Here is a 23,281-nt window from a genome sequence, read left to right on the forward strand (position 1 = left end):
TTTATAGGGACTTTAAACGCTTTGGACGTCTGGTTCCTATCACCACCACTGCGAGCAGTTCTCTGAAGTTTCTCCAGAATGGAGCGTTTCACACCAAACCACTCTGAATGACTTTGTTTACATCTTAACAGTTTAAATAAGCAGAAAAGAAACATGGAATTCTGTTTTCATTTCTCCTGTGTTGGTTCAGCTCCTGAACCTTTTTGGCATCAAGAACAGAGTCTAATAAACTTCACTTCCAGTGCTGATAGATGCTTGATGTTCCTCTGCAGTTCCATAGGGAGCTCAGGGAGGAGGAGGACCTGCTGCTTTTTTATTGAAGTTGCTTTTTGGTAGCTCATAGTTGAGTGATTTCATTGAACACTTTTTACTTTAGAACCCTTTCAGGCTGCTCTGCTGGCAAAGATCAGAAGAAATCAGAACTTTCTAAGAAATCCCACCCAGACCCCTCTCCCCTCCTTTCTCCCTCTCTCTGGCAGTCACATGGCTGGATGTCTGAGCAGTCAGACTGAACTGAACTGTTTCACTGGACTGAAAAAAAAAAATGCTGCTGAATGTCAAAGGGAAGGGAGCTAATGCTGTACAGCTTGCGGCTGTTCACAAACATGCCCTGCTCATGCCTCTGTTTGCTGACTGATTCATGGCTGATTGAGTTCATTAGAAGTTGCATCACGGGCCTTTTTAGCTGAGCTTGCATCCGCACCCATTGCCGCTCCCTCTCATTCTACATTCTCTCATGAGGGCCTTGTTTATTTGGGGAAACTGGACGGTCACTGCCATTGTTTTTTTTTGCATTAATGCTTCCGGCTTGCTCCACACTTACAGTACTGTGCACAGGTCAGAGGCCAGTTCTGTAATTTCCATTACAGCCATTAAGTACAAGTCATTCATTTTTTCAGATGTTTTTGATGAGGAGGTGAATACAGGAGTTTCCAAAACTAGAGCTCAAAAATGAATAGATATAGAGAAAATTGGACCCCTAGCTATTGTACAAAACCTGGTAGGCACCAAAACTGCCCCCATCAGATAAACAGCCCTTAAAGCTTTCATCTTTGAGAGAGAGGAGAAAATCAAGCTGCTTCAGATCTGAAAACATCCACAGGTGTTTCTGTCCATCCTTCCACTGTGAGAAGACGACTAAGCGCTATGGGTCTGAAAGGATGTGTAGCTGTTCAAGAAGAACCTCACTGAGAAAAGGAGACGGACACATCAAACGAAGAAGCTGAACAATGGACTGACCACCCAGACCTCAACATCACTGAATGTGTTTGATTACTTCAGAAAATGATCAACCAGCTTCTAAGACTGAACTTTGGAGGCGTGTCTGCAGATTTCTTAGTGAAACTGAAAGTGAGTCTTCTGAAAAGAATGAAAGCTGTAATGAAGGCAAAAAGTGGACACACTACTTAATGGCTGTTTCGACTGGAAATTACATAAATAAAGGGTGGTCTCTGACTTTTTCACAGTAGTGGAGATATTCCTACTTGTCTAACTGAAGCTTGTTGTCCGTAGATGAGGTTTGTGTGTTTGTGGAGGCCAGTGGTTTTCTGGCTCGTTTCCATTAAATGCCTTTTTTCCCATTGCTGGGCAGATATTGTGTCCAAATAGGGAGATGAAGGCAAAAATGTCCAGAAAAAGGCCCAGAAATATCTGGATCTCGCCTGCTGTCCAGTGTTTGATTTTGCAGTGCAGTGTTTTGTAGAGCATTGAGACCGCGAGACAGAGAGCATTTCAGCGCAGAGCGAGAGAGATGGTGAGATTGAGATTGATTGTGTGTGTATTAGACAGAGGGAGAAAGAGAAAGAGAGCGAGGGGAAAAAAGAAAAGACGGGAGTTCTGCTCTCATGAGAACCCTGTACGTGCAGCAGAGGCTTATGGGTTTGATTAGTGAAGTCCGCTGGTGCCTGATACCCCTCTGCCTGTGCTCTCACACCACACACTCACGTCTACCTTCTCTGCTTCACATTATGCACAAGGACACAACCAGATTATGGGCTTCCATCAGATGCGGTTACAGCTCACCAGCTCTTCAGGACTGCCGCAATTCACAAATTACACTCATTCTTAAAGTGATAGTTTGGCTGAAATAGATCAGATTTACACAGTTTTGTGTCTTACTCTAAAAGTGCATTGTATAAACTGCACATCTGTTGCACAATTCAATGGAGGTCTTAGATGGAAATCATGTAAATAATACTGAGTAACTCAACATCTTTTGGTAATGAACTTTCTTAATAATACTGAAAGTTGTTACTGCAAACCTGTGCTTTGGTTGGATCCTGCTAGTGTGGGTTCGTGGCTGTTTCTTCTCTGAATGACAGGAGAAACTTCGGACTGCTAGACAGGAGTTCCAATTCTATGTTCAAGCGCCTTATGTATTACAGTGCTTGGTGTTTTCCGTCATTGTAGTGGAGGCGCTCTGGAATTCAGCTTTAGATGCCTTTAGGAAACCATGAAATATTATAATTTCAGAATTTTAAAACTTTTAATATTATTTAGCAAGCTGTTTGAAATGTTATTAGCCCTCTAGTTCTCTCGGTTCCCTTTTGCAATGTGATGATTATCACTTTCAGGGCACTGTAAATGTTACCATAGTTATTATAGATCATTCAAATGAATAAATAATTATATAAAAGAATGTGTTTCTAATAAAGTGGCCAGTGAGTGGAAATACAAGGTAGGTGTTTCTAATAAAGTGGCCAGCGAGTGGAAGTACAAGGTAAGTGTTTCTTATAAAGTGGCTGGTTAGTGGAAGTACAAGGTAGATGTTTCTAATAAAGTGGCCAGTTAGTGGAAATACAAGGTAGGTGTTTCTAATAAAGTGGCCAGCGAGTGGAAGTACAAGGTAAGTGTTTCTAATAAAGTGGCCAGTGAGTGGAAGTACAGGGTGTTTCTTATAAAGTTGCCAGTAAGCGGAAGCACAAGGTATGTGTTTGTAATAAAGTGACCAGTGAGTGGAAGTATAAGGTAGAGGTTTCTAATAAAGGGGTCAGTGAGTGGAAGTATAAGGTAGGTGTTTCTAATAAAGTGGCCAGTGAGTGGAAGTATAAGGTAGAGGTTTCTAATAAAGTGACCAGTGAGTGGAAGTACAAGGCAGGTGTTTCTAATAAAGTGGCCAGGGAGTACGCTATGCTCTTAAATTCTTGGTTACTGGTTGATGGGGTTTTGTGAAGCTGTTTGGTGCAATGAAATTATCCAGATTTGCAAATGGTCTTAAAGCTTTGTGATTGGCCTGAAGGTCCAGAATCTTTAGAAGGTGGACGGTGGGATGGACTGTGTTAAATTTGTACTACAGTCTGTACTACAGTCAGCTATACCTCATTGTACGTTTCCCTGTTTTTCCACACCAAACCACAGGGAGAGAAGTGAGAAAATATTTTGGAAGAGTTACAGCACTCTAAACTGCAATTCTATTGTTTCTCTTTATGAAGGGACGAATGAGTGAATGTGTCCATGCGAAGGAGTGAATGAATGAGTTTGTGAACATGGTGAGTCATATTTGCGCGAGAGAGTGAACAAGTGAGGATAAACTTCTCATATAAAGGCAGAGCCAACAACTGTGCTCCAAACTCACAAAGGAAAAGGTAGGGGGGTCCGATTAGAGGGGCTTTTGTTTGCGGAGTACGAGATGAGAGAATGCTTTAATGAAAACCATTGGATATGTTACTGCCAGTCTAATAACCACACAATAAAATGAGTCTCTAACAAGAAGTAATGAAACCAAGGGGACGTTTGCCAAGAAGCAAATAGCAGGAAAAGCCTCTGGGGTTTTGGAGGGGAGGAGAGGAGGATAGAGGAGAGGGAAAGAGACGAGAAAAGGGGATACGAGTAGAGGAGAGAAGAGAAGAAAAGATGAGAGAAGAGAAGGGAAAAGAAGATAAGAGAGGAAAACAGAGGAGAACAGAGTGGAAGAGAAAGAGATGAAAAGAGGAAAAAAAGAAAAGATGAGGAGAACTAAAGGATAGCCTTGTAAAGAGGAGAAATGAACGGAAGAGAAGAGAATAATATAGAAGAGAAAAGGGGACAAGAGAAGAGAACAGGGGAAAAGAAAAGAGAAAAGAAAAGAAGAGGAGAAGAGTAGAGAGGAAACAAGAAGAGTGGAGAAAAGGAGAAAAGGGGGAGGAGAGAAAAAGGGAAGAGAAGAGAAAAGTACAGGCAAGGAGAGTAGAGAAGAGAACAGAGGAGAAGAGAAAAGGAGAAGAGAGGAGAGGATTGGGGCCCACTGTAGGTGTTCGCTGTTTGTAGTTGGTATAGAGTCGGGGGGGGACAAAGACGTCTCAGTGTTTTAGACTCCCTGCTGAACTGGGGCCATTTGACTGGCGCTCAAAGGAAATGAGGGCAACCTTAAACCTGCATCCACCTCTTTCCAGCCCCCCGCACAACCAAACTACCCCCCTACCCTGGCCCCTGCACCGGCCCCTGTACATGCACACACCTCTGGATCCTCAAAGAGGATGATAATTAACAACAAACTTTGTGTTGGTGCTGTTATGTTAATGAGACGTTTGAGCACTTGTGCTTCTCACACCTCTTTACAGTGAAACAACATGATCAGGAGTGCACAATCAGATCTAGCCAAGATTGGACTTCGGCACATTCGGCTCAGCAGTCGGCCTTTTCATTATTTTTATTTTGGCTGGTCTCTGTCGCAGTGTGAGCACTCACACTGTATTTAAGTGCTGCTGCTATACCTGCACCAGAAATACTGTATTGTAACTATACATGTCTTATTGTGATAAATAACCAGTCGCCTCTTTTTTCAATGTAGCACTTTATTTGGTTCATAGTAGCTAAAAAGGCTAATTATTTAACCCTTAAAATCCCAGGCTTTTTACATACAAAGCCTTATTATTCTGTAACTCCTGGTTATTGAAGAAGATAAAAGTAAAACATTCTAAATATCAGTTTGGCCCATTAAAGAGCAAATAATATTGTTTAGAGGTGGAGAATATGACAATATTTTTATTGTTATTGTGATACATTTTATTAACCTGACACTCAATATGCTTATCGTGGATAATCTCAGCACCACAATGCATGTTTTTGATTATTACAGAGCATAATTAATCCTGTTTAATTAGATTAGCACAGTGAAGTATGTGAAACATTAAACTATTAATTAAAACATGATTTTAGTTTTTGATTCATTGTTTTTGCATTGTTAGGATATTGTGATATGTGCAGTGTATCGTAAAATGTCTCAAAGTATCATAACATTTTCGCTGTATCGCTCACCCCTAATGTTGTTTATATTGCAAGTTTGGCTAATGAAAAGTTCTGGAAATGTGCCATTGTGAGGATTTAAAAGGGGGTAATAAACGTTGGTCAATTTGGCTGTAAAGTAATCGGAATTGGAGTCATAAAAATGTACAATCACTGCATCCCTAGATATGATTAACCATGTTTAATATGATGAGATCATATATGACTGTGCATCTTCACTATATGCCCAAAATCCAGATGCCCCTGCTGTGTATTCTACTGCTACTTCAAGATGCACCCAGGTGTTCAGTTGCAGCTTGTATAATCTCCATAGAAAAGTATTGAGCAATAGAATGGGATCTTGGGCAGCTGCACATGAGCCTAAGGTCACCATGCCCAGTGCCAAGCGTGAGCTAGTGGGGTATAAAGCCGTCCAGCACTGGGCTGTGGCTTCTCTGGATTAATGGAGCTCCATCCAGTACTTTCAGAATGAGTTTGTGATCCAGACCCGATCATTCACCATTAGCACCTCACTAATGATCAATCAGATCCTCACAGCAATGTTCCAACATCTAGTGCAAAGCCTTCCTAGAAGACTAAAGGCTGTTACTGCAGCAAAGAGGGACAAACTCCCTATTAATACCTTTAAAAAGCTGGATGAGGAGGTGTCTGCAAACTTTTGGACATATAATGTGTATATCTGCACACCTGTACAGGTGAGAGAGTGATCTTGTGCTCGTTTGAGAACACATGAAGCAGGTTTTAAACGAGTGGTCAGAGGCTTTAACATGGACGGCAGTGAGGCAGCGGAGCAGAGGGCAGTGCAGTGGTTTCAAATAACTTTCCAAAACAAAGTTTTCCTGAAGCAGAGACAAAGCACGGGGAAAAAGATTATTTATTCTGGGGCTGGAGGTGCAAACTCAGTTTAGCTCTCAATGCATGGGAACGTACACGCACTGTTTGTACTGTACAGTATGTTGCTGTTCGCGAATGGTTATCCCAGCTGGATGAAAGAGTGCGGAATAGCACCCCACTTTTATTCTCTATCTCTTTCCCTGTCTCTCTCTCTCTCTTTTTCTCTTTCTGTCTCCCCTCTCCCCGCCTCCTGCCTGTCCCCATGGGCTTTACCCTCTCTCTCTCTCTCTCTCTTTCTAGTTTTCTCCTTTTTTTACGTTAGAAAGCGACTTGTTCCTTCGGTCTTGATGCCAAATCGTTTCCCATCTGCTCCTGATTACCTTTGGTTGCACTTGGTTCCCCGCCAGCCATCTGGGCTACTTCTCTCTCTCTCTCTCTCTCTCCCCCCTTCTCTCTGCCCCTCTCTCTCTCCCCTTCTTTCTTTCCCCTTTACTCTCCTTCTGCCCCTCTCTCTCCCCTTCTCCCTGTCCCTCTCTCTCTTCCTTTCTCTCTTGCTCTCTCTCCCCCTCTCTCTCTCTACCTCAGTCACTCTGCCTCTCTCTCTCTCTGTCTACCCCTTATCTCTCTCCTATCTTTCTCTATTTCTCTCTCTCTTATCTCTGAGTCTGTCTTCCTTTATCTCCTTCTCTCTCTCCCTCTCTCTCTCTGTCTACTACCTTTTATCTCTTCCATATCTTTCTCTGTTTCTCTCCTTGTATCTTTCCTTTATCTCTCTCTTTCCTTCTTTCTCTCTCTCTTTCTCTCTCTCTCTCTCTCTCTATCTCTCTCTCTCTCTGTCTCTCTCTCTTCTTTCTCTATTTCCCCTTGCTCTGTCTCTCTCTCTGCCTCTCTTTGTCTAACCCTCTCTTCTCTCTTCTTCTCTCTCTCTGCTCAGTACCCAGCGTAAAGAAAGACAGAGTAAAGAAAACAGATAAAGAGAGAGAGCACTGTGGTGTTGGGGTGGGGGCGAGGGGCTCAGGGTCCTCTCTTTCTCTCTCTCTCTCTCTCTTTCTGCAGCTCAGTAATGCTGATGGAGGGAAGCAGCGTGTGAGAAATTTGTCGGTGTCTCATCTTTCGGCGCTGCGCTTCTCTCTCCGCAGAAAGTCTATATCTCTAATCTCATCTGTCAGGGCTTTGGCCTCGCTCCACCCCGGACAGGCCTCTCTCTCTGATCTGGAGCTTTGGGCCCCCTCTAGACTGGAAATGAGTAGCAGTGTTTCTCAAATTGGCCGATTTTCTTTAATAGTTGCCCCTTCCATCCCCCCGCCCCCACATCCGCACCCCATCTCTCCCTGTGTTGCCTGACCCTGTGTTAAACACAACAACCAGAACAGCCTGTATGTGACTGTAGGGAAGTCTCTAGATGTTCTTCTTCATTCACAGTGGTTCATTGGGCTTTCTGAACCCTTTAAAGGAGATTTTCACCAACTTTTTAAAATTTCTGCCTTATTCGATCTTTGTGATGAAACAAAGTCATTGATGTGAAATATTAGAGAAACTTATCAAATCATACTTAACTCTAACTTATGGGTAATTTTTTTTTATTTTTGCCTAATTTATGTCTATTTTAATGTATATTTTTTTTTACTTTCAGCCTAATATATGTAAGTTTACGTGCAATGAAATGTCTATTAATTGTCTTGCTACTGTAATACTGCAATTTCCTATCTATCTGTCTGTCTATCTATCTATCTATCTGCTCTGTTTACAGTGTTGGTGATAGGAACCAGGTGTCGTGACACAAACACAATTATAGCCATTTTATTAGTTATTATTTCTCCTGAGCTTTTATAGTCTCCTTTGAAACTATCGCAAAAATATTGGAACGTGTGACTGACAGATGTTTGCCCAGGTGTTCTCTGTTGGATTGCTTGTTTAAACAGTTAATAGCTCTGAATGCCTTGGTTTGTGCCCTGAGTGAAGATGCCTTTTGTTGTTAACCCCTTAAATGGCCAGGGCCCAAAGTTTTATTACACACTTTTATAACCTAAGAATAGCTCAGCCAGTTTGAACTGAAGTCCCTGTAGTTACTGAATAATAAGCCTTAGTATGTAATAAGCCTGAGATTTTAAGGGGTTAAAAAGGATAAACCCACATGAAGACCTGAGAGCTGCCTGTGGGAGAAAAGCAAGCCATTCTGAAGCTGAGAAAAGAGGGAAAATCAATCAGAGCCATTGCACATTGCACTGACCACTGTAAGGGAGCTTTTACAGGCATTAAACACTTCAGACGTCTGGTTCCTATCACCACCACTGTGAACAATTTTGGCTCAGTTACTTTCTGTAGAATGGAGCATTTCCCACCAAACCACATTTACATTTTAATTGTTTGTTTATGCAGAAATCAATGGAATTCTGCTGTAATTGTGCCGAGCAGTAATGATGAAATCTAATATTATAATAATAATATTTTCCAAATAAAATACAGAATCATGATATGAATAAAGTTAATGCTTTTACAAACCTTGTGTAGCTTGTTTTGACTTTGTTCTGTTTTCTTTCTTAAAAGAATCCTATACTTTCATCCCCCTGGACCAACTGAAGTACTGACGCACACAGACGAGCGGGGTGTCTGGCCAACCTGCCCTGGAGTTCAGTTGAACAGACACACACACACACTCACACACACACACACACACACACAAAAGCACTGAGCTCCTGTCATGGCCCCAGAATTCTGTGCGTCACTCTGGTGAGCGGGGGGACGTCCCAGGCAGAAGACATGGTGGGACGGAGGGCTGGGCACCGCACTGAAGCTAGCTGTAGTTACCATGGAAACGGTGTGGAGGACCTTGGCCTGTGTTGGGGTCATCGCCATGGTGTCCGCTGGATTAGGAGAGAGTACCTCAGCTCGGGAAGGACAAGGTGATAATCACCAGCACTTCATTAGCTCTGCATAGACTCCAGTTCATGTACTGTCCACCTTTTACCTCCACCTTGTGTAGATTAGGTGCACCTACCTTCTATTTACACTCACTGTCCATTTCATCAGGTTCACTTGGCTTATAGACATAGTTTTACAATTACAGATTGTGCATCTGTTTCTCTTCATAGTTTCTTTGCTTCCTTTTTACCCCATTCATTCAGTAATCAGGACCCTCCCAGGACCACCACTAAGCGGACGCATAAAACAGTGCAGTTTGTTGTGCTCTGAAGTGAGGTTACATAACATGAACCAGCTATGATGTATTACATTTTAACATTTTTATATTTTCCATATACAATCACTGAGCATTTTATTGGGTCCACCTTTTTGTATCTGCACTCTTTGTCCATTTTATCAGCTCAAGTGACCATAAAGGAGCACTTTGTAGTTCTACAATTACAGACTGTAGTCCACCTGTTTCTCTGCATACTGCATACTTTTTAGCCCCTTATACTAACAATGTCTTTATACTAACAATGTTTTACTATCCGGTGTTGACCAGAGGAGGATGGGTCCCCCTTCTGAGTCTTGGTTCCTCTCAAGGTTTCTTCCTGTTTCTCTTAGGGAGTTTTTCCTTGCCACTGATTTCCTTGTAAAGCTGCTTTGTGACACCACCTGTTGTAAAAAGCGCTATATAAATAAACTTTGCTTGACTGCTTGCTTTTCACCCTGTTCTTCAGTGGTCAGGACCCCCTCAGGACCACCATAGAGCTGGTTCTGTTTGGGTGGTGGATCATTTTTAGCACTCCAGTGACACTGGTGTGTTAGCGTGTGTTGCACTGGTAAGAGTGGATCAGACACAGCGGTTCTGCTGGACTTTTTTAAACACCTCAGTGTCACTGCTGGACTGAGCACCAAAAATAGCCAGCCAACAGTGTCCTGTGGGCAGCATCCTGTGACCATTGATGAAGGACTAGAGGATGACCAACACAAACTGTGCAGCAGCAGATGAGTCTCTGACTTTACATCTACAAGGTTGACCCACAAGGTTGGAGTGTCTAATAGAGTAGACAGTGAGTGGACACAGTGTTTAAAAACTCCAGCAACACTGCTGTGTCTGATCCACTCAGACCAGCACAACACACACTAACACACCACCATCACATCAGTGTTACTGCAGTGCTGAGAATGATCCACCACCCAAATAGTACCTGCTCTGTGAGGGTCCATGGGGTCCTGACCACTGAAGAACAGGGTAAAAGGGGGCTAACAAAGTATGCAGAGAAACAGATGGACTACAGTCTGTAACTGTAGAACTACAAAGTGCACCTATATAGTAAGTGGAGCTGATACAGTAGACATTGAGTGTAGATATCAGGTAGGTGTACCTAATAAAGTGCTCAACAAGTGTATTTACAATAACTGTTCTTTCTAAATTCTTTTGTCAATGAAATTCATTTTAGGCTGCAATTTTTGTGGCTTGAGAAAAGACGAAACGTCCGAATACTAAACAGAGAATAAAATACCATAAACATAAAAAGCAAATATTCAAAGTATTAAAATTATTCAGGACAGCTCTACCTGCACGGTAAGTGGAGCTGATAAACTAGACAGTGAGTGTAGATTCAGGTCAGACCTAGTGCCTAACAGAGTGGCCAGTATAAACAGATTTACTGTAAACAAGCTGCAGTGATACACAAGTCTATGTGGTATCATCCGTTTTCTGAATGTTACATAATAGGAAACTAGTCAGACGTGAATTTGGCTTGTGCTTATTTAAACAAGCGGGCAGACAAATACGCAGACATGCCACAGTTGGCATTAGGGTTGTGTTTTTTCTTCCATCTTCCTTGTCCTTTAAATAGCCAAATAATGAGGTTAGCTGTCGTGCTACCAGCATTATGTCATGTACTTGCGCGTGTGCAGTTACGCGAGCGGTTATTAAAGCACTGACTGCGACGACTAAGGCACAGACAGGCGCGTTGCAGTCTAATAACTAAAGCGTGCGATTGTTCTCCAGGAGACGGCTGAAACAGAGACAGGATTGCAGGGAGTTATGAATAGGCTTGGTTTGGAGCTGTAGACAGGGGCCCTGTGGTTACTGTGGCGTCCGTTCAAGAAAGACTGACTTCTCAGCCTGGCATGCAGGAACGCACTCTCTTCCACCAGTCTGGGCCCGGCCATGACTGAATACAGCTGTTGCACATCTGGGAGAGAGAGAGAGAGAGAGACAGACAGACAGAAACATGGCTGCTCTTTTCACCACACTGAACAGTGGCTCATATTCATCAAGCATTCCAGCGTAATGTGGCTGACCACTCCTCTTAAGTTAACTGTATATATTAAGAATTGAAAGGCAGGAGCTGTCTATCTGGGCTCCACCCACAAATGCATTCGGTCGTAGCTACTGTTGCAAGGTTGGACAAGCTTTACAGAACAGGCAAAAATCCTATTCAGTCCCATTCAAATTAGAAATGTACACCATATGGCCAAAAGTATGTGGACACGTGACTGTCGCACCTATATGAGCTTGCTGGGCATCCCACTCCAAAACCATGGGCATTAATATGGAGTTTGCGGCTGTAACAGCTTCCACTCTTCTGGGGAGGCTTTCCACAAGATTTTGGAGTGTGTCTATGGGAATCTGTGCCCATTCTGTCTAAAGAGCCTTTGTGAGGTCAGGCATTGATGTTGGACGAGAAGGCCTGGCTCATAATTGATGTTCCAGTTCATCCCGAAGGTACTCAGTGGGGTTGAGGTTAGGGCTCTGTGCAGGCCACTGGAGTTCATCCACACCAAACTCATCAATCCATGCCTTTCAGGAGCTTGCTTTGCGCACAGGGGCTCAGTCATGCTGGAACAGGAGAGGCTCTTCCCCAAACTGCTGCCACAAAGATAGTAGAATGTAATTGTCGAAAATGTCTTTGTGTGCTGTAGCATTAACGTCACCCTTCACTGGAAATAAGGGGCCCTAACCCTGAAAAACAGCCCCAGTCCATTATCCCTCCTCCACCAAACTTTACTGTAGGCACTATGCATGAGTGCGACGAGCAGCAGTGAGCAGTGCTTGTGTTTTGAATTGCTTTAAAATGATGTCAGACTCAGGAAAAAGTACTTTACATGTGCTTATTAAAGAAGGCCCAGAGGAAGACGTCGTGTTCTGAGACACATAAGCTGGACCGCCGCCGTCTTTTAAAGATCAGAGCATAAACTTCGTCTCCTCTGCAGACCAGTTTCTGCTCCCGCCATGTTGAACGTTCGCTATGACGTGAACGCACATGCGCAGAACGTACTTAAACTTTCCGATCGGGAATGTAATTGGATACAGGTGTTTACATGGCTATTGTTATTCTGTTTAATGGATTATTTACAGGATTACCCACCTCGGTCAATCAGATAGAAATTGTATTCCAATTGGTCTCAATCGGGCGAGTCTATTCCGATTGAGGTGTATACATGAACATATTCCATGCCGATAGAGCCATAAGTCAGATAATTAGGCTACATGTAAACATGGCTAATGAAGCGTGATTCATTGCTCCAGAGAATGTGTTTCCAGAGTCTAGTGGCAGCGTGCTTTACACCACTCCACCCGGCACTTGGCATTGCACACAGTCTTCTTAAGGCTTGTGTGCACATGCTCGGCCATGGAAACCCATTTCATGGTTCTTGGCTGATGTTGCTTCCACAGGCAGTTTGGAACTTTTCAGTGAGTGCTGTAACAGAGCATAGGCGATTGCATGGTCTGCTGATTTGTGGCTGAGCTGTTGTTGCTCTTAAACGCTTCCATTTCACAAAAATGACAGAAAATTTGCGACAAAGGGAGCATCGTGCTACTTTTAAAGTCACTGTGCTCTTATATGTATTATATACTATAATATACTCAAACACACCTACTAAACCTTGTAAGAAGCCGCTGAGTGGAATCAGCTGGAGAGCACAGCTGTAAGAGTGTTTGCTGAGGTTGTATTTATCAGACTACTCACCGTAAGAGCGCTGACCTGAGGCCAGCGTTTCCCTTTTACACTCTAATGAATACAGTAATGCAGTTATTTTGACCGAGCGGGCCGGATCCTACATTAGTGCCCCTTCTTCTGAGAAAACAGCCACTAAATCTAATTTCCCTCTTTATTTCCCTCCATATCTAATTAAGGTCTGTTTTACTCCCAGGCCCTCTAACATAAACCCTTCTCCTAGACTGCTCCTAATGCCAGTTTGTTTGAAATAAAGGTGAGTGCTGTAGTGTTTTATGGGGCTCCGTCTGTGGAGGCAGGGTTTATGAGAGAGGAACGGGGGGCATCCCGGATCTCCCCTGGGCCTCTTCATGGAGATTAAAATGAAGATCAAAGGCTTTTATAAATAAACAGGCTTCCCTGGATGTGTTAGAGCAGGGAGCGGCCCTTCCGGCTATTGTGCTGTAGTGTTTAGTTAAGACAGTGCCGAGGCTGTGCGGTGGTGGTCCGAAGGCTAAATGTGTCACTTTCACCTGAGGGGATGTTGTCCTGTTCCAGTGTTTTTCTGTAGTAGATCAGTAGGTCAGCGCTGTATGTGCTTAATAAGGTTATGTTTTTATTACAGGGTTGAAGTTACATAAATCAGATTTTTTTACTTAAATGTGAAGCAGATGTGATTTTGTTCAGAGCTTCATCAAATCGGATTTCAGATGCTTTTGTATGTGGTCCTAGACGGAGATGCATAATCGAGACATGGCCATGGCAATGAGAACGGTCACTTCACCCTTCACTACACATGTGCATATCACTGTAGTTACTGTCCAGTGTCACATGTGGACATATGCATCATGCATGTGATGTTATTGTTTCGGAAAATGATTACAAATAATTGTTATTACGTATGTTAACTGCAGTGACACTGATGCGGTGGTGGTGTGTTAGTGTGTGTTGTGCTGGTGCAAGTGGATCAGACACAGCAGTGCTGCTGGAGTTTTTAAACACCTCAGTGTCACTGCTGGACTGAGAACCAAAAACATCCAGCCAACAGCGTCAGTCCCAATACATATGGAGGACACTACTCTGTATGCAAAGCAATAGTTTAGTACAAGTTGATTTTCCTCAGTTTTCTTACTGTTACCTCCATCTCACCCGACAGTCAGATGGACCCACAAACAAGGCCGAGCTCAACCAACAAATCTAAAACAATGCCTTTTTGACAGTGTTATAAAACTTTCACAAAACGGAAATACTGAAGTGACCAGCTATTTTCACTAATCATCCCTTTAGCACACTAAAAGCTTTAAACACTAGCAAGCTCCAAAATCAAATGAGACAAGTTAGCAGTAGCATCTGGCTCATGCTAACAACCAAAGTTCCTCATCTCACCTACACCAGCACATTAAAGTGGCAAATTACAAGGAATAACAACAACCCGGACGAGCCCCCAAATCTTACCACCGCACGTTTAGTCTAGGGTGCTCCTCACCCCATCTACACCAGCCAGGCCTCTGATTGGTTAGAGGTCATCATATGACTGTCTGCAGGGCAGGTTAAACTGCAGGTGAGACTGAGAGAGAGACACACACACATAAACAAAAAACCCAAAATACATGCTTACACGTAACACTCACCTTAAGGGAAGTGTGGTTGACCAGCAGTAGCAGCCGTCATGCGGCCTGAAGTTCTGTACTTTGTATCACTGAAGATTGGATTTTTCTATTGCTTTAAAAGACCCATATCCTACATGTTTAACAACGATGGTTCTTCAAGGGTTCTTTAGTAAAGAAAATGGTTCTGTATAGAACTATGGACAATCAAAGAACCCTTTGCATGATTAAATAGTTCTTTGCATCATGAAAACGTTCTTCAGATTGATGGAGAATGTGCTGTAAATGGTTCAATATAGAACCTTTTGAAAATGGTTCTATATAGCACCCAAAAGGGTTCTTCTATTGTCATGATATCAAGCTTGTAACAATAGAAGAACCCTCTTGTGTGCTACATAGAACCATTTTCAAAAAAGTTTTATATAGAAATGTCTATAGCACATTCATGCACATTGTCCATCAATCTGAAGAACCCTTTAATCATGCAAAGGGTTCTTTGAGTGTCCAGGGTTCTATATAGAACCATTCTCTTTACTAAAGAACCCTTGAAGAACCATCTTTTTTAAGAGTGAATATTTTTTTATATTTACTGTATTTCCCAGGGCAGCACGGTGGCGCAGTGGGTAGCGCTGTCGCCTCACAGCGAGAATGGCCTGGGTTTGATTCCCAGCTGGGCGACCAGGGTCGTTTCTGTGTGGAGTTTGTATGTTCTCCCCGTGTCTGCGTGGGTTTCCTCCGGGTACTCCGGTTTCCTCCCACAGTCCAAAAAACATGCAGTTAAACTAATTGGATATGCTAAATTGCGCCTAGGTGTGAGTGAGTGTGAATGTATGTCTGTCTGTCTGCCCTGTGATGGACTGGCGACCTGTCCAGGGTGTATCCTGCCTTCCGCCCAATGACAGCTGGGATAGGCTCCAGCACCTCACCGCGACCCAGAAGGATAAGCGGTTTAGATGATGGATGGATGTATTTCCCATATTTGCTCTGTATTGTGCCTCATTCAAAAAGAAGTGCGGGCTGACAGACTTCAGTGTGAGTGGGCGGGGCTAAACAGCTGTAGGCTGAATAGGTATGTAAATGTGTTCCTTTTCATGCCATCACAGAAACAGTGAATGGAAATCGGGCTGAAACAGTGTTGATGTACTAGATCAGGGGTCAGCAACCCAAATGTTAAGAAGAGCCATTTTGTCCTTTCAGCAAAAATCAGACCACCTTGGGAGCCTCAACATTTTATGTCCATTTTACCATCTTGGTTGTAAACATGTCTGGGTATGTGCTGATGTACTAGTACAGACTAACAAATGTACTATAAACGACAACGCAGACTTACTTTGCTCTGCTTTAAGCTTCAGCTCAGCTATAGCTGCTTTTCTCACATCTCCAGCAGGAAACTTTTCCAAAAGTGGAAATGTTTCTTGTAAAATATCTCAACGTTTGATTTTTTACGAGGCTGAAGTCGCTTCTGATTCACCAGCTTTTTGTTCAAATTTTCCTGTTCCATCTTAAATGGTGCCTGAGGCGCCAGAATGAACAAGAAGCTGACTTCAGCTTCGTGACTTTTTATTGTTTGTCAGTTTCTTGTTGCAGATTAAATGTTTCAGGAAACCAGCTGGAGTGACTGTAAATGTCCATTCATCTCCAAATTATTGATGTTCGTCTTAAATCTTTCTCTTTGCCTTTTCGTTAGATACTAGCCAGGCAAGATTGTTGTTTGTGTTGCTATGGTGACCAGCAGTGTCTGTGCTGATCTTCAGGGTTAAAGGGTGAATTAGCAGTTCTACATTAACTCCAGCGTTTAAGACCATTTACTGTTAAACTGTGTTGAACGATCAGCAGAGCTTTATTTTACTGTAAAGGAGGATTATTTTATTTTTACCTACAAATCTGATTCTGCTGTGGAGCCACAACAGGGCAGTAAAAGAGCCGCATCTTACCGACCCTTCTTTCATTTAAAAAGGGAGGAAAATTCAGTTGGCCCTTTAAATGTCGAACACGGCTGCTCGACCTGTTTCTCATTGCTCTGAAGGAGCAGATTAGAGCGAGACAGATGAAGGGTGAGTGATGAGTAACCGTGTATTTGAGAACAGACTCCATGCTGATAATCATTCTCAGCTCCTCACATGATGCTCCAGACAGAATTAGTGAAGAATCCTCAGAGATGGCCTATTAGGTCAGATGTGCGCTCGCGGTAGGCCTCGCTGCGTGTCGTCTTCTTTCATGCGGCCTGTCCGAGGTGTTGAAATCCCAGTGAAAGCACATGCTGAACCTTGAAGCAGCTGCTCTCTGGCTGATCAAATGGCTCATCTTAGTAGATTCTCACTGTGGACGCAGTGGATAGTTTCTCAACACAGGATTGAGCCTTGATCTCTTGCAAACTGCTTAACGTGAAACTGATCTAATGTCATCAGCTCTGCTTTAGTCTGTTATGTAATGCTGCGTTCAGCTAAAGCTCGTAACTCAGAATCTCTCATGTCTGGCTTGGAAAAAAACAAAGAAAACACTCCTTAAAACTGGGAATTCCTACTTGGAAAGTCAGGAATGTGTCCTCAACTCTGAGTTCAGCATGTGAAGTGGTATATACAGCCTCTGATTGGATGTGCTGCAGACTTTTTTTTGCTGTATAAACAGAAATCTAACTAACCTCTTTCACAAGCGGATAGCATTTGAGTGCTAATGGTGAATTTGTAGCCTTCAAAATGTATTCCGTGAGGTGCTTTGGTCTAAAAACAGTCAGCAAATAAAGATGAAGATGAATAAATATGTATATTTTTGTTTTTAGTGTAGACCTACAAATATGAATGAGTATATATTCAAGTATATATTCAATGACCATTAATTCTTTTTGCACTCATACGATCCTAGACTCCATTGGTGTAGAGGTCAGAAATGATGTAATTTCAAGCTACAACTTCCCAATTCCAAGTAAAAGGGGAATTTAACTGATTTTCCAAAATTTCATAATGAGATGTAAACAAAGTCATTTCAAGTGGTTTGAAATGGTTGATTGTAGAGACTTCCTTACAGTGGTGGTGATAGGAACCAGGGGTCACCATGACTACAACACAAATATAGCCATTTTATTTACTATCCAAAACCACCAGTGAACCTACAGATGTCATCTGAGTGTTTATATGTAATGTTGATAATAATAAAATAGTGAATAGGGGACTATTTTGCCTCACAATGCCCTGCATGTACCTCTCTAGCATTTAAAAATACATTTGTTTACTTTATTTACATTTAAACTGTTTAATTATGCCTAAATTTAGAAAAATTGGCAGAATTCCCTTTTTCAGCACAGCATAATACTCAATACTTGGGTACTTATAATACCATGTCTGGGTCAGTTTATGCCAACTTCCATGCAATATGTCTCACTGTTCAACAGTGAGACATATGCTCTTAATACGGGTCACTATTTGTTGGGCTTATCTGGTGCTGGAGACACAGAAGAGACAAATCACATCGGTGTTATTCCTCTGCAGGAGCTTCACGTCCAGCATAAAGCTCATGCAGCCCTTGTCCACACAGCTATGGACCTGAACGAGGGCAGGATTTTCTTGTAGCTCTGCTCATAGCTTGTTTAAACTGGCTTTGGCAGGTAAACAGCAGCTGTAATCTTCATTTCACTCCAGAGCCGCTGGCCTGCTTTCTCTGCAGTGAAGATGATCTGAGCTTCTAAAGGCATTAAGGGCAGTCTGTTGGAGATGTGAGCGCTTCAGCGGTGACCTCTCCCCCCGGGTGCAGTGTTTAGCGCGCACTGTTGGGATAATAAATCTGCAGCCCCACTGCAGAGAGCAGGAAGTATAAGATTTCAGGGTTTCCGTGGAAACTTGTGGCTTTTGGGCCTCTGGACCGTTGGCTTTTGGGTCTCACTGTGAACTCTGCTGCTCCCCAATGACACGCAAAGAGTGGGGGACTGGAGTTCATTTGAACATCCATAGTTCGAGTGGTTAGGGGTGTGACGATTTCAATACAGTGCAAACCAGTTTAAAACCCCAGACGCCTCTCATTTATCATTTTTTTGTGGAGACCACTGTCGTTGATCAGAATTAGGTATATGGGTACATCATTTCAGAGTAAAGTCATGCTATGCATGCAGCCAAAACATGCTCCAGTACTGAGTTCCCTGTAGTTCACTGGGTTCAGTTCACTATCTCTAACTATTCATCTCTATTAGCATAGGAATAGAAGTTTATTAGGCTCTATTCGTCTCTTTATTCTCTATTCCCTTCTCTACTGAAAATAACAATAGGGAAGTGTTAGGCCTTGAAGGCCTACAGAGAGTTCCTAATGATTTCTGAGAACTAAAAAATGCATATCTGTATTTTTTAGCTAGTACTTGTTGTATTTATACTCTGTAAGTATTATATTCGTACTCTTAGTAGCATTTTGGCTGGAAATAAAAGGTTTAAAATCATGATTTTGCCCCATGTTATCTAGGCAGGTATAGCTAAGTGAGCTCTTCCACTGGTCAGGACTTCCACTGAGCTGGACTGAAGGCCTAACATGCCAGATTAACCACCAACAGAATTAGGAACTGACAGTGGAATCAACCAGTCATGTTTTGATGGACAATAAGTGGAACATGTGAGAAAAACATGACTGTAGGCCTTCTGGAAGTTCTAGATATGTCACTGATTCTGAATATGAGTGGGAGGCTAACGAGGTTTCAGTCAGTCATTAGAAATGGAAAACAGCAGCTCTATGCCAAGACTCTTTACTGCAAGAGTCACTGCAAAACTGATATATTCAATATAAAATATATCTCTGTTGTCAGAAGAAAACCTCCAAAATGTTAACTTTACAGGAGAAGGAAAAAACAGACTTTACTTTTAATGTAAGTCAATGGAACCAGACTTTTTTCCAAGTCGTTTTGGGTCGTTTCTTTTGTTCCATTCATCATGAAATTTACACACAATGTAAAGGATGACAGACATTTTCAAATTATGTCAAAAACTGAAAAATGACAAAAATAGAGATACGTGGGTTTCTCCCCACAACAGCGATATGTTAATGTATGTTAGATGTTTCAAATAAAGCATGTGGAATGTCTCCTGCGACCTCTAAGTATCTGTGATTTATCTAGAACGGTCATGTGCCTCAGTGCTAAGATACTATTAGAAATCCCAAAGAGAGTTAGCAGACATTAGCAGTATTGTAGAGGTGTTTTTTCCCATTTTTTGACTAAGTTTTGCCCCGAAGTGATCAACTAGCCTTAATAACCACAGTCTAATGTCAACTGGAAAACAAATTGTCCAAAGGTCCGTAAGGAAGGAAATGGGAATATGCTTTCTGTTCCGCACCAATTTACTCAGACTGAAAAATGTTACCATTATAAAATGCTTAGAGAAGCACAAATACAACTGCATTTGATTTAAGTGCATGAAGCTGATTTCACTGAGCTAATTGATACCCCACTCTAGTTTTTATATAGTTTTATATAGTTTTTCTCATCTCTGTCCATTTCCTATTTGTCTCTCCAGCTGCATTCCTGTCCAGCCTGGGTCACTATGAGATTGCCATCCCGGTCCGCGTGGGCCCTCAGGGGGAGGCGCTGGATGAAGAGGAGCACTCAGACGAGCATGGACGGTGGCGGAGGAGTGCAGACTCCAACCCTGAGGCGCCCGATCCACAGCTGTATTACCAGCTGTCCACACCCAGCGCCAACCTGTTTCTGAACCTGACGCTGCAGAGCGGGCTGCTCTCGCGCCAGTTTCGCGTGGAGTACTGGAGGAGGGGCCGGCTGGCCTGGAGTCACCCGTACTCCCCTGGCTGCCACTATGTGGGTCACCTGCAGCACCAGCCTCAGTCCAGCACTGTGGCCCTGAGTAACTGCAACGGCCTGGTAAGCTTTCTTTTCCACACACTCAGGCTTTACATGCTGGTATAATAATCAAAACTACTCAACTGAAAACAGTAGTTGTAGCCGTCTTGAAGTGTGTCTATACTTTTGTCCATGTTTATAAGATAGCAGTGTGTCAAACAGCGTCAGAAACCACGTAAGCAAATCACTTTGACACGACTGAAAGTAATATTTTGGTGAAAAATTTAATTTACACAATTTCCCTTTATCCCAGATGTAATAGATCAGTCAAGACACGTGTGGTGTCCAAATTTTGCTTTGTTAGTTTAGCACTGGAGCTAATGTTACTATGAAACACTGTAAGTCAATAGTCACCCCAGTCTTATCTGTAAATACATCTCCAAAAAGTTGTTTCCCACAGTACTTAGCTACACTGAAGTTTTGTTCATTTTGTAGTTTACAGTAAGTCATTCTGTGTCCTAAAGCACATCAACAAGTCTGTACAACCCTAATGAAGACCTGGATTGGGTTTGAGTGGGTTGAGAGATGGTTTGGGGGTATGTTTGGGCCCAATCCCATTTCTTATTTTTACCCCTACCCCTTGTTTTCGAGTATCCCCTTGCCCCATTGGAACTAAGTTACAAGGGGTAGTAGTTAAAATCGTCCCCTATGAAATGGGACCCTCAAATAAGAAAAAGCATAACTTCATTAACAGCTACTAGCGCTGCTCTGTAGGCGACCCTGCCAGTCTGCAGTGACAGCAGAGGAGGGTAAAGTTCAGCTCCTCACTGCTGGGCTTTAGTTACATTTAGGGAATCATATGCCTTCAAAGGGGGGTGATGCAACAATTATTTATTATTGCCCACCCCTTATTTTTCGATGATATGAAGCTGAAATCAGCTATTCGCCAGCTTTTTGTTTGAAATTTCCTGTTCCACCTTAAATGGAGCAGCATTTAAGGTAGAACGGAAAATTTAGCTAGCTAGCTACTGAGACATCAGCAGTGAAGAAAAGAAATACATTGAAACGACATTAAACATGTAGCCCTATCCCAGCAAAAATCGGGACACCCTACCCCTGGACGTGAACCCACAAAACGGAGGAGTAAGGGCTGAGTGGTAGGGGTGAAATGGGATTGGGCCTTAGAGAAAAGATTTGGGTGACCATTGACTTGTTTTTTAGCCATGTTAGCCTCATAGCACCAGTGTCTTGCCACATGTCTTGGCTGACCAGGTACATCTGAGGCCAGGAGGAAACTGTAAATTAGATTTTTCGCTATCACTTCAAGTCAAGGGACTTAAAAATGATATCTTGGCGAGTGAATCTTATCAATATAGATTATTTCTCATGATAGGATTTGCTGTAAGAATATGAGTATAATGAATGTATTTCTAGACTTTGATGATTTAAAACTAGTAAATATTTAACTAAATAAGTAAAATAATCTTGTACTGTTCTAACAGCAGCCCCATAGTGAGAAATATCATGTTGACTAGATTTAAGATGATTTCACTCACCAAGATACTGTCCAGTGGAAGTGTCCCTTATTCCTCTGCTCACAGGCTCAGAGTGGGAGACATCTAAGGGTTTTTACATGTCCTTTTGAGATGATCTCGCTAACCAGTAAGTCTTTCCTCATGGCCTGCCCACCTGGCGTAACCTTATCCTGCACTGCTGTTTCCCAGCTCAAACACACCTCACAGTTCATGACACACGTGCTAATTGGTAGTTAGCTGATGAGTAGAACCAGGTGTGCTAAAGGACAGGAAGCACTAAACCAGGGCTGTCGCTGTAGATTATCTGACTTTCTAGTAATCTCGAGATTATTTTCATGAACAGCTGAACAGTAGTAAATTATGAATTTTGTTATCGTGATAATATGCTTTTGTGAGAATATTGCAGTTAACGGACGCTGATGGACTGCATGTTTCATTATAGAGGGAGCATAGTTAATCCAATTTAATTGAATTTGGTGGAGTGAAGTTTGTGAAATGTTGAAATCATTGTACTATCGAGTCTTTGATGGCAGTTTCTAACTAGCGCATTGTCGTGTGTGAAAATATATGAATCGTGACAGTGTTTTTACTTATCGTGATATATTTGCCATATCTGCTACCACTACTGAACAGTAATGTACTATACACACCCTTCCAAATGTTCCAGAAATCGATTAAAAAGAGTGAAAACACTTCAAATATACATAAAACACTGTGTGGCCATCAGGCTGTTTCTTAATGCAAGAGTGACCAATAGGCCAATTAAAAATTGTGCATCAACAGGTGTCAGCAAATTTAATTGAGTGCATTTTAAGTTATTTTTAATGCAAATTCAAATTTGTTGGACTTTAACTTACCTTAAAGTGTGATGCCAATCACAGTAAGGTGCTATTTACTATATAAAAACAGAGAATAGCAAAAAACTGATGGTCTGTGTTGCATTTTCTCTAAACTCCTCAATTAAACAAAACATGTAGAGAACAAACTGTAAAACATCTGCATGGCAAAATGTTAGTTCCAAAAACATTATTTGACTGTAAGTAGTGTTGTAGCAGTGAGGTAACATTTGTCTTAAACGCCCTCCGGAGAGCTGGGGTAGTAATCTTGCCCCTGTAGAGAGCGATAGTGTGAATGCCACAGTAGTGTGAATGCCACAACAGTGTGAATGCCCCATAAACTTCTCTTGGCCAAGCATATTATTATATAACTATGTTAACTGCAGAAATCTTAAGTTTTTAAGCAACCTGAGTACCAATGCTACCATAATGCTAAGTTCTGCTAGCACTTCTATTGGAATTCCAGTGTTTTGTTACCAAGTTAATCATTCAAATTGCAAACTAATTACTAAGCCAGTTCATCAGGAATCAATTTCAATCATGTTATTATGACAACCCTAAACTAGACCTGAAATTTGCCCAAATCTGGTCCCAGGGCATCACAGCACTGCACAGCTTAAGG

General features: G+C 42.3%; 1 protein-coding gene across 1 annotated transcript in view; it reads left to right on the forward strand.

Annotated features, from left to right (window-relative positions):
• The window catches only part of adamts10 (ADAM metallopeptidase with thrombospondin type 1 motif, 10), a 120,837-nt gene that overhangs the window by 1,550 nt on the left and 96,006 nt on the right, over window positions 1-23,281 (forward strand). Inside the window, exons 2-3 of the mRNA XM_036579527.1 lie at window positions 8,605-8,960; window positions 20,008-20,369. Of these exons, the coding sequence (XP_036435420.1) occupies window positions 8,867-8,960; window positions 20,008-20,369 (456 nt within the window). The 5' untranslated portion in view covers window positions 8,605-8,866. The remainder of the gene's footprint in view (window positions 1-8,604; window positions 8,961-20,007; window positions 20,370-23,281) is intronic.

Source organism: Colossoma macropomum, unplaced genomic scaffold (assembly GCF_904425465.1).
Source record: "Colossoma macropomum unplaced genomic scaffold, Colossoma_macropomum, whole genome shotgun sequence".
In the NCBI taxonomy this organism is placed as follows: Eukaryota; Metazoa; Chordata; class Actinopteri; order Characiformes; family Serrasalmidae; genus Colossoma; species Colossoma macropomum.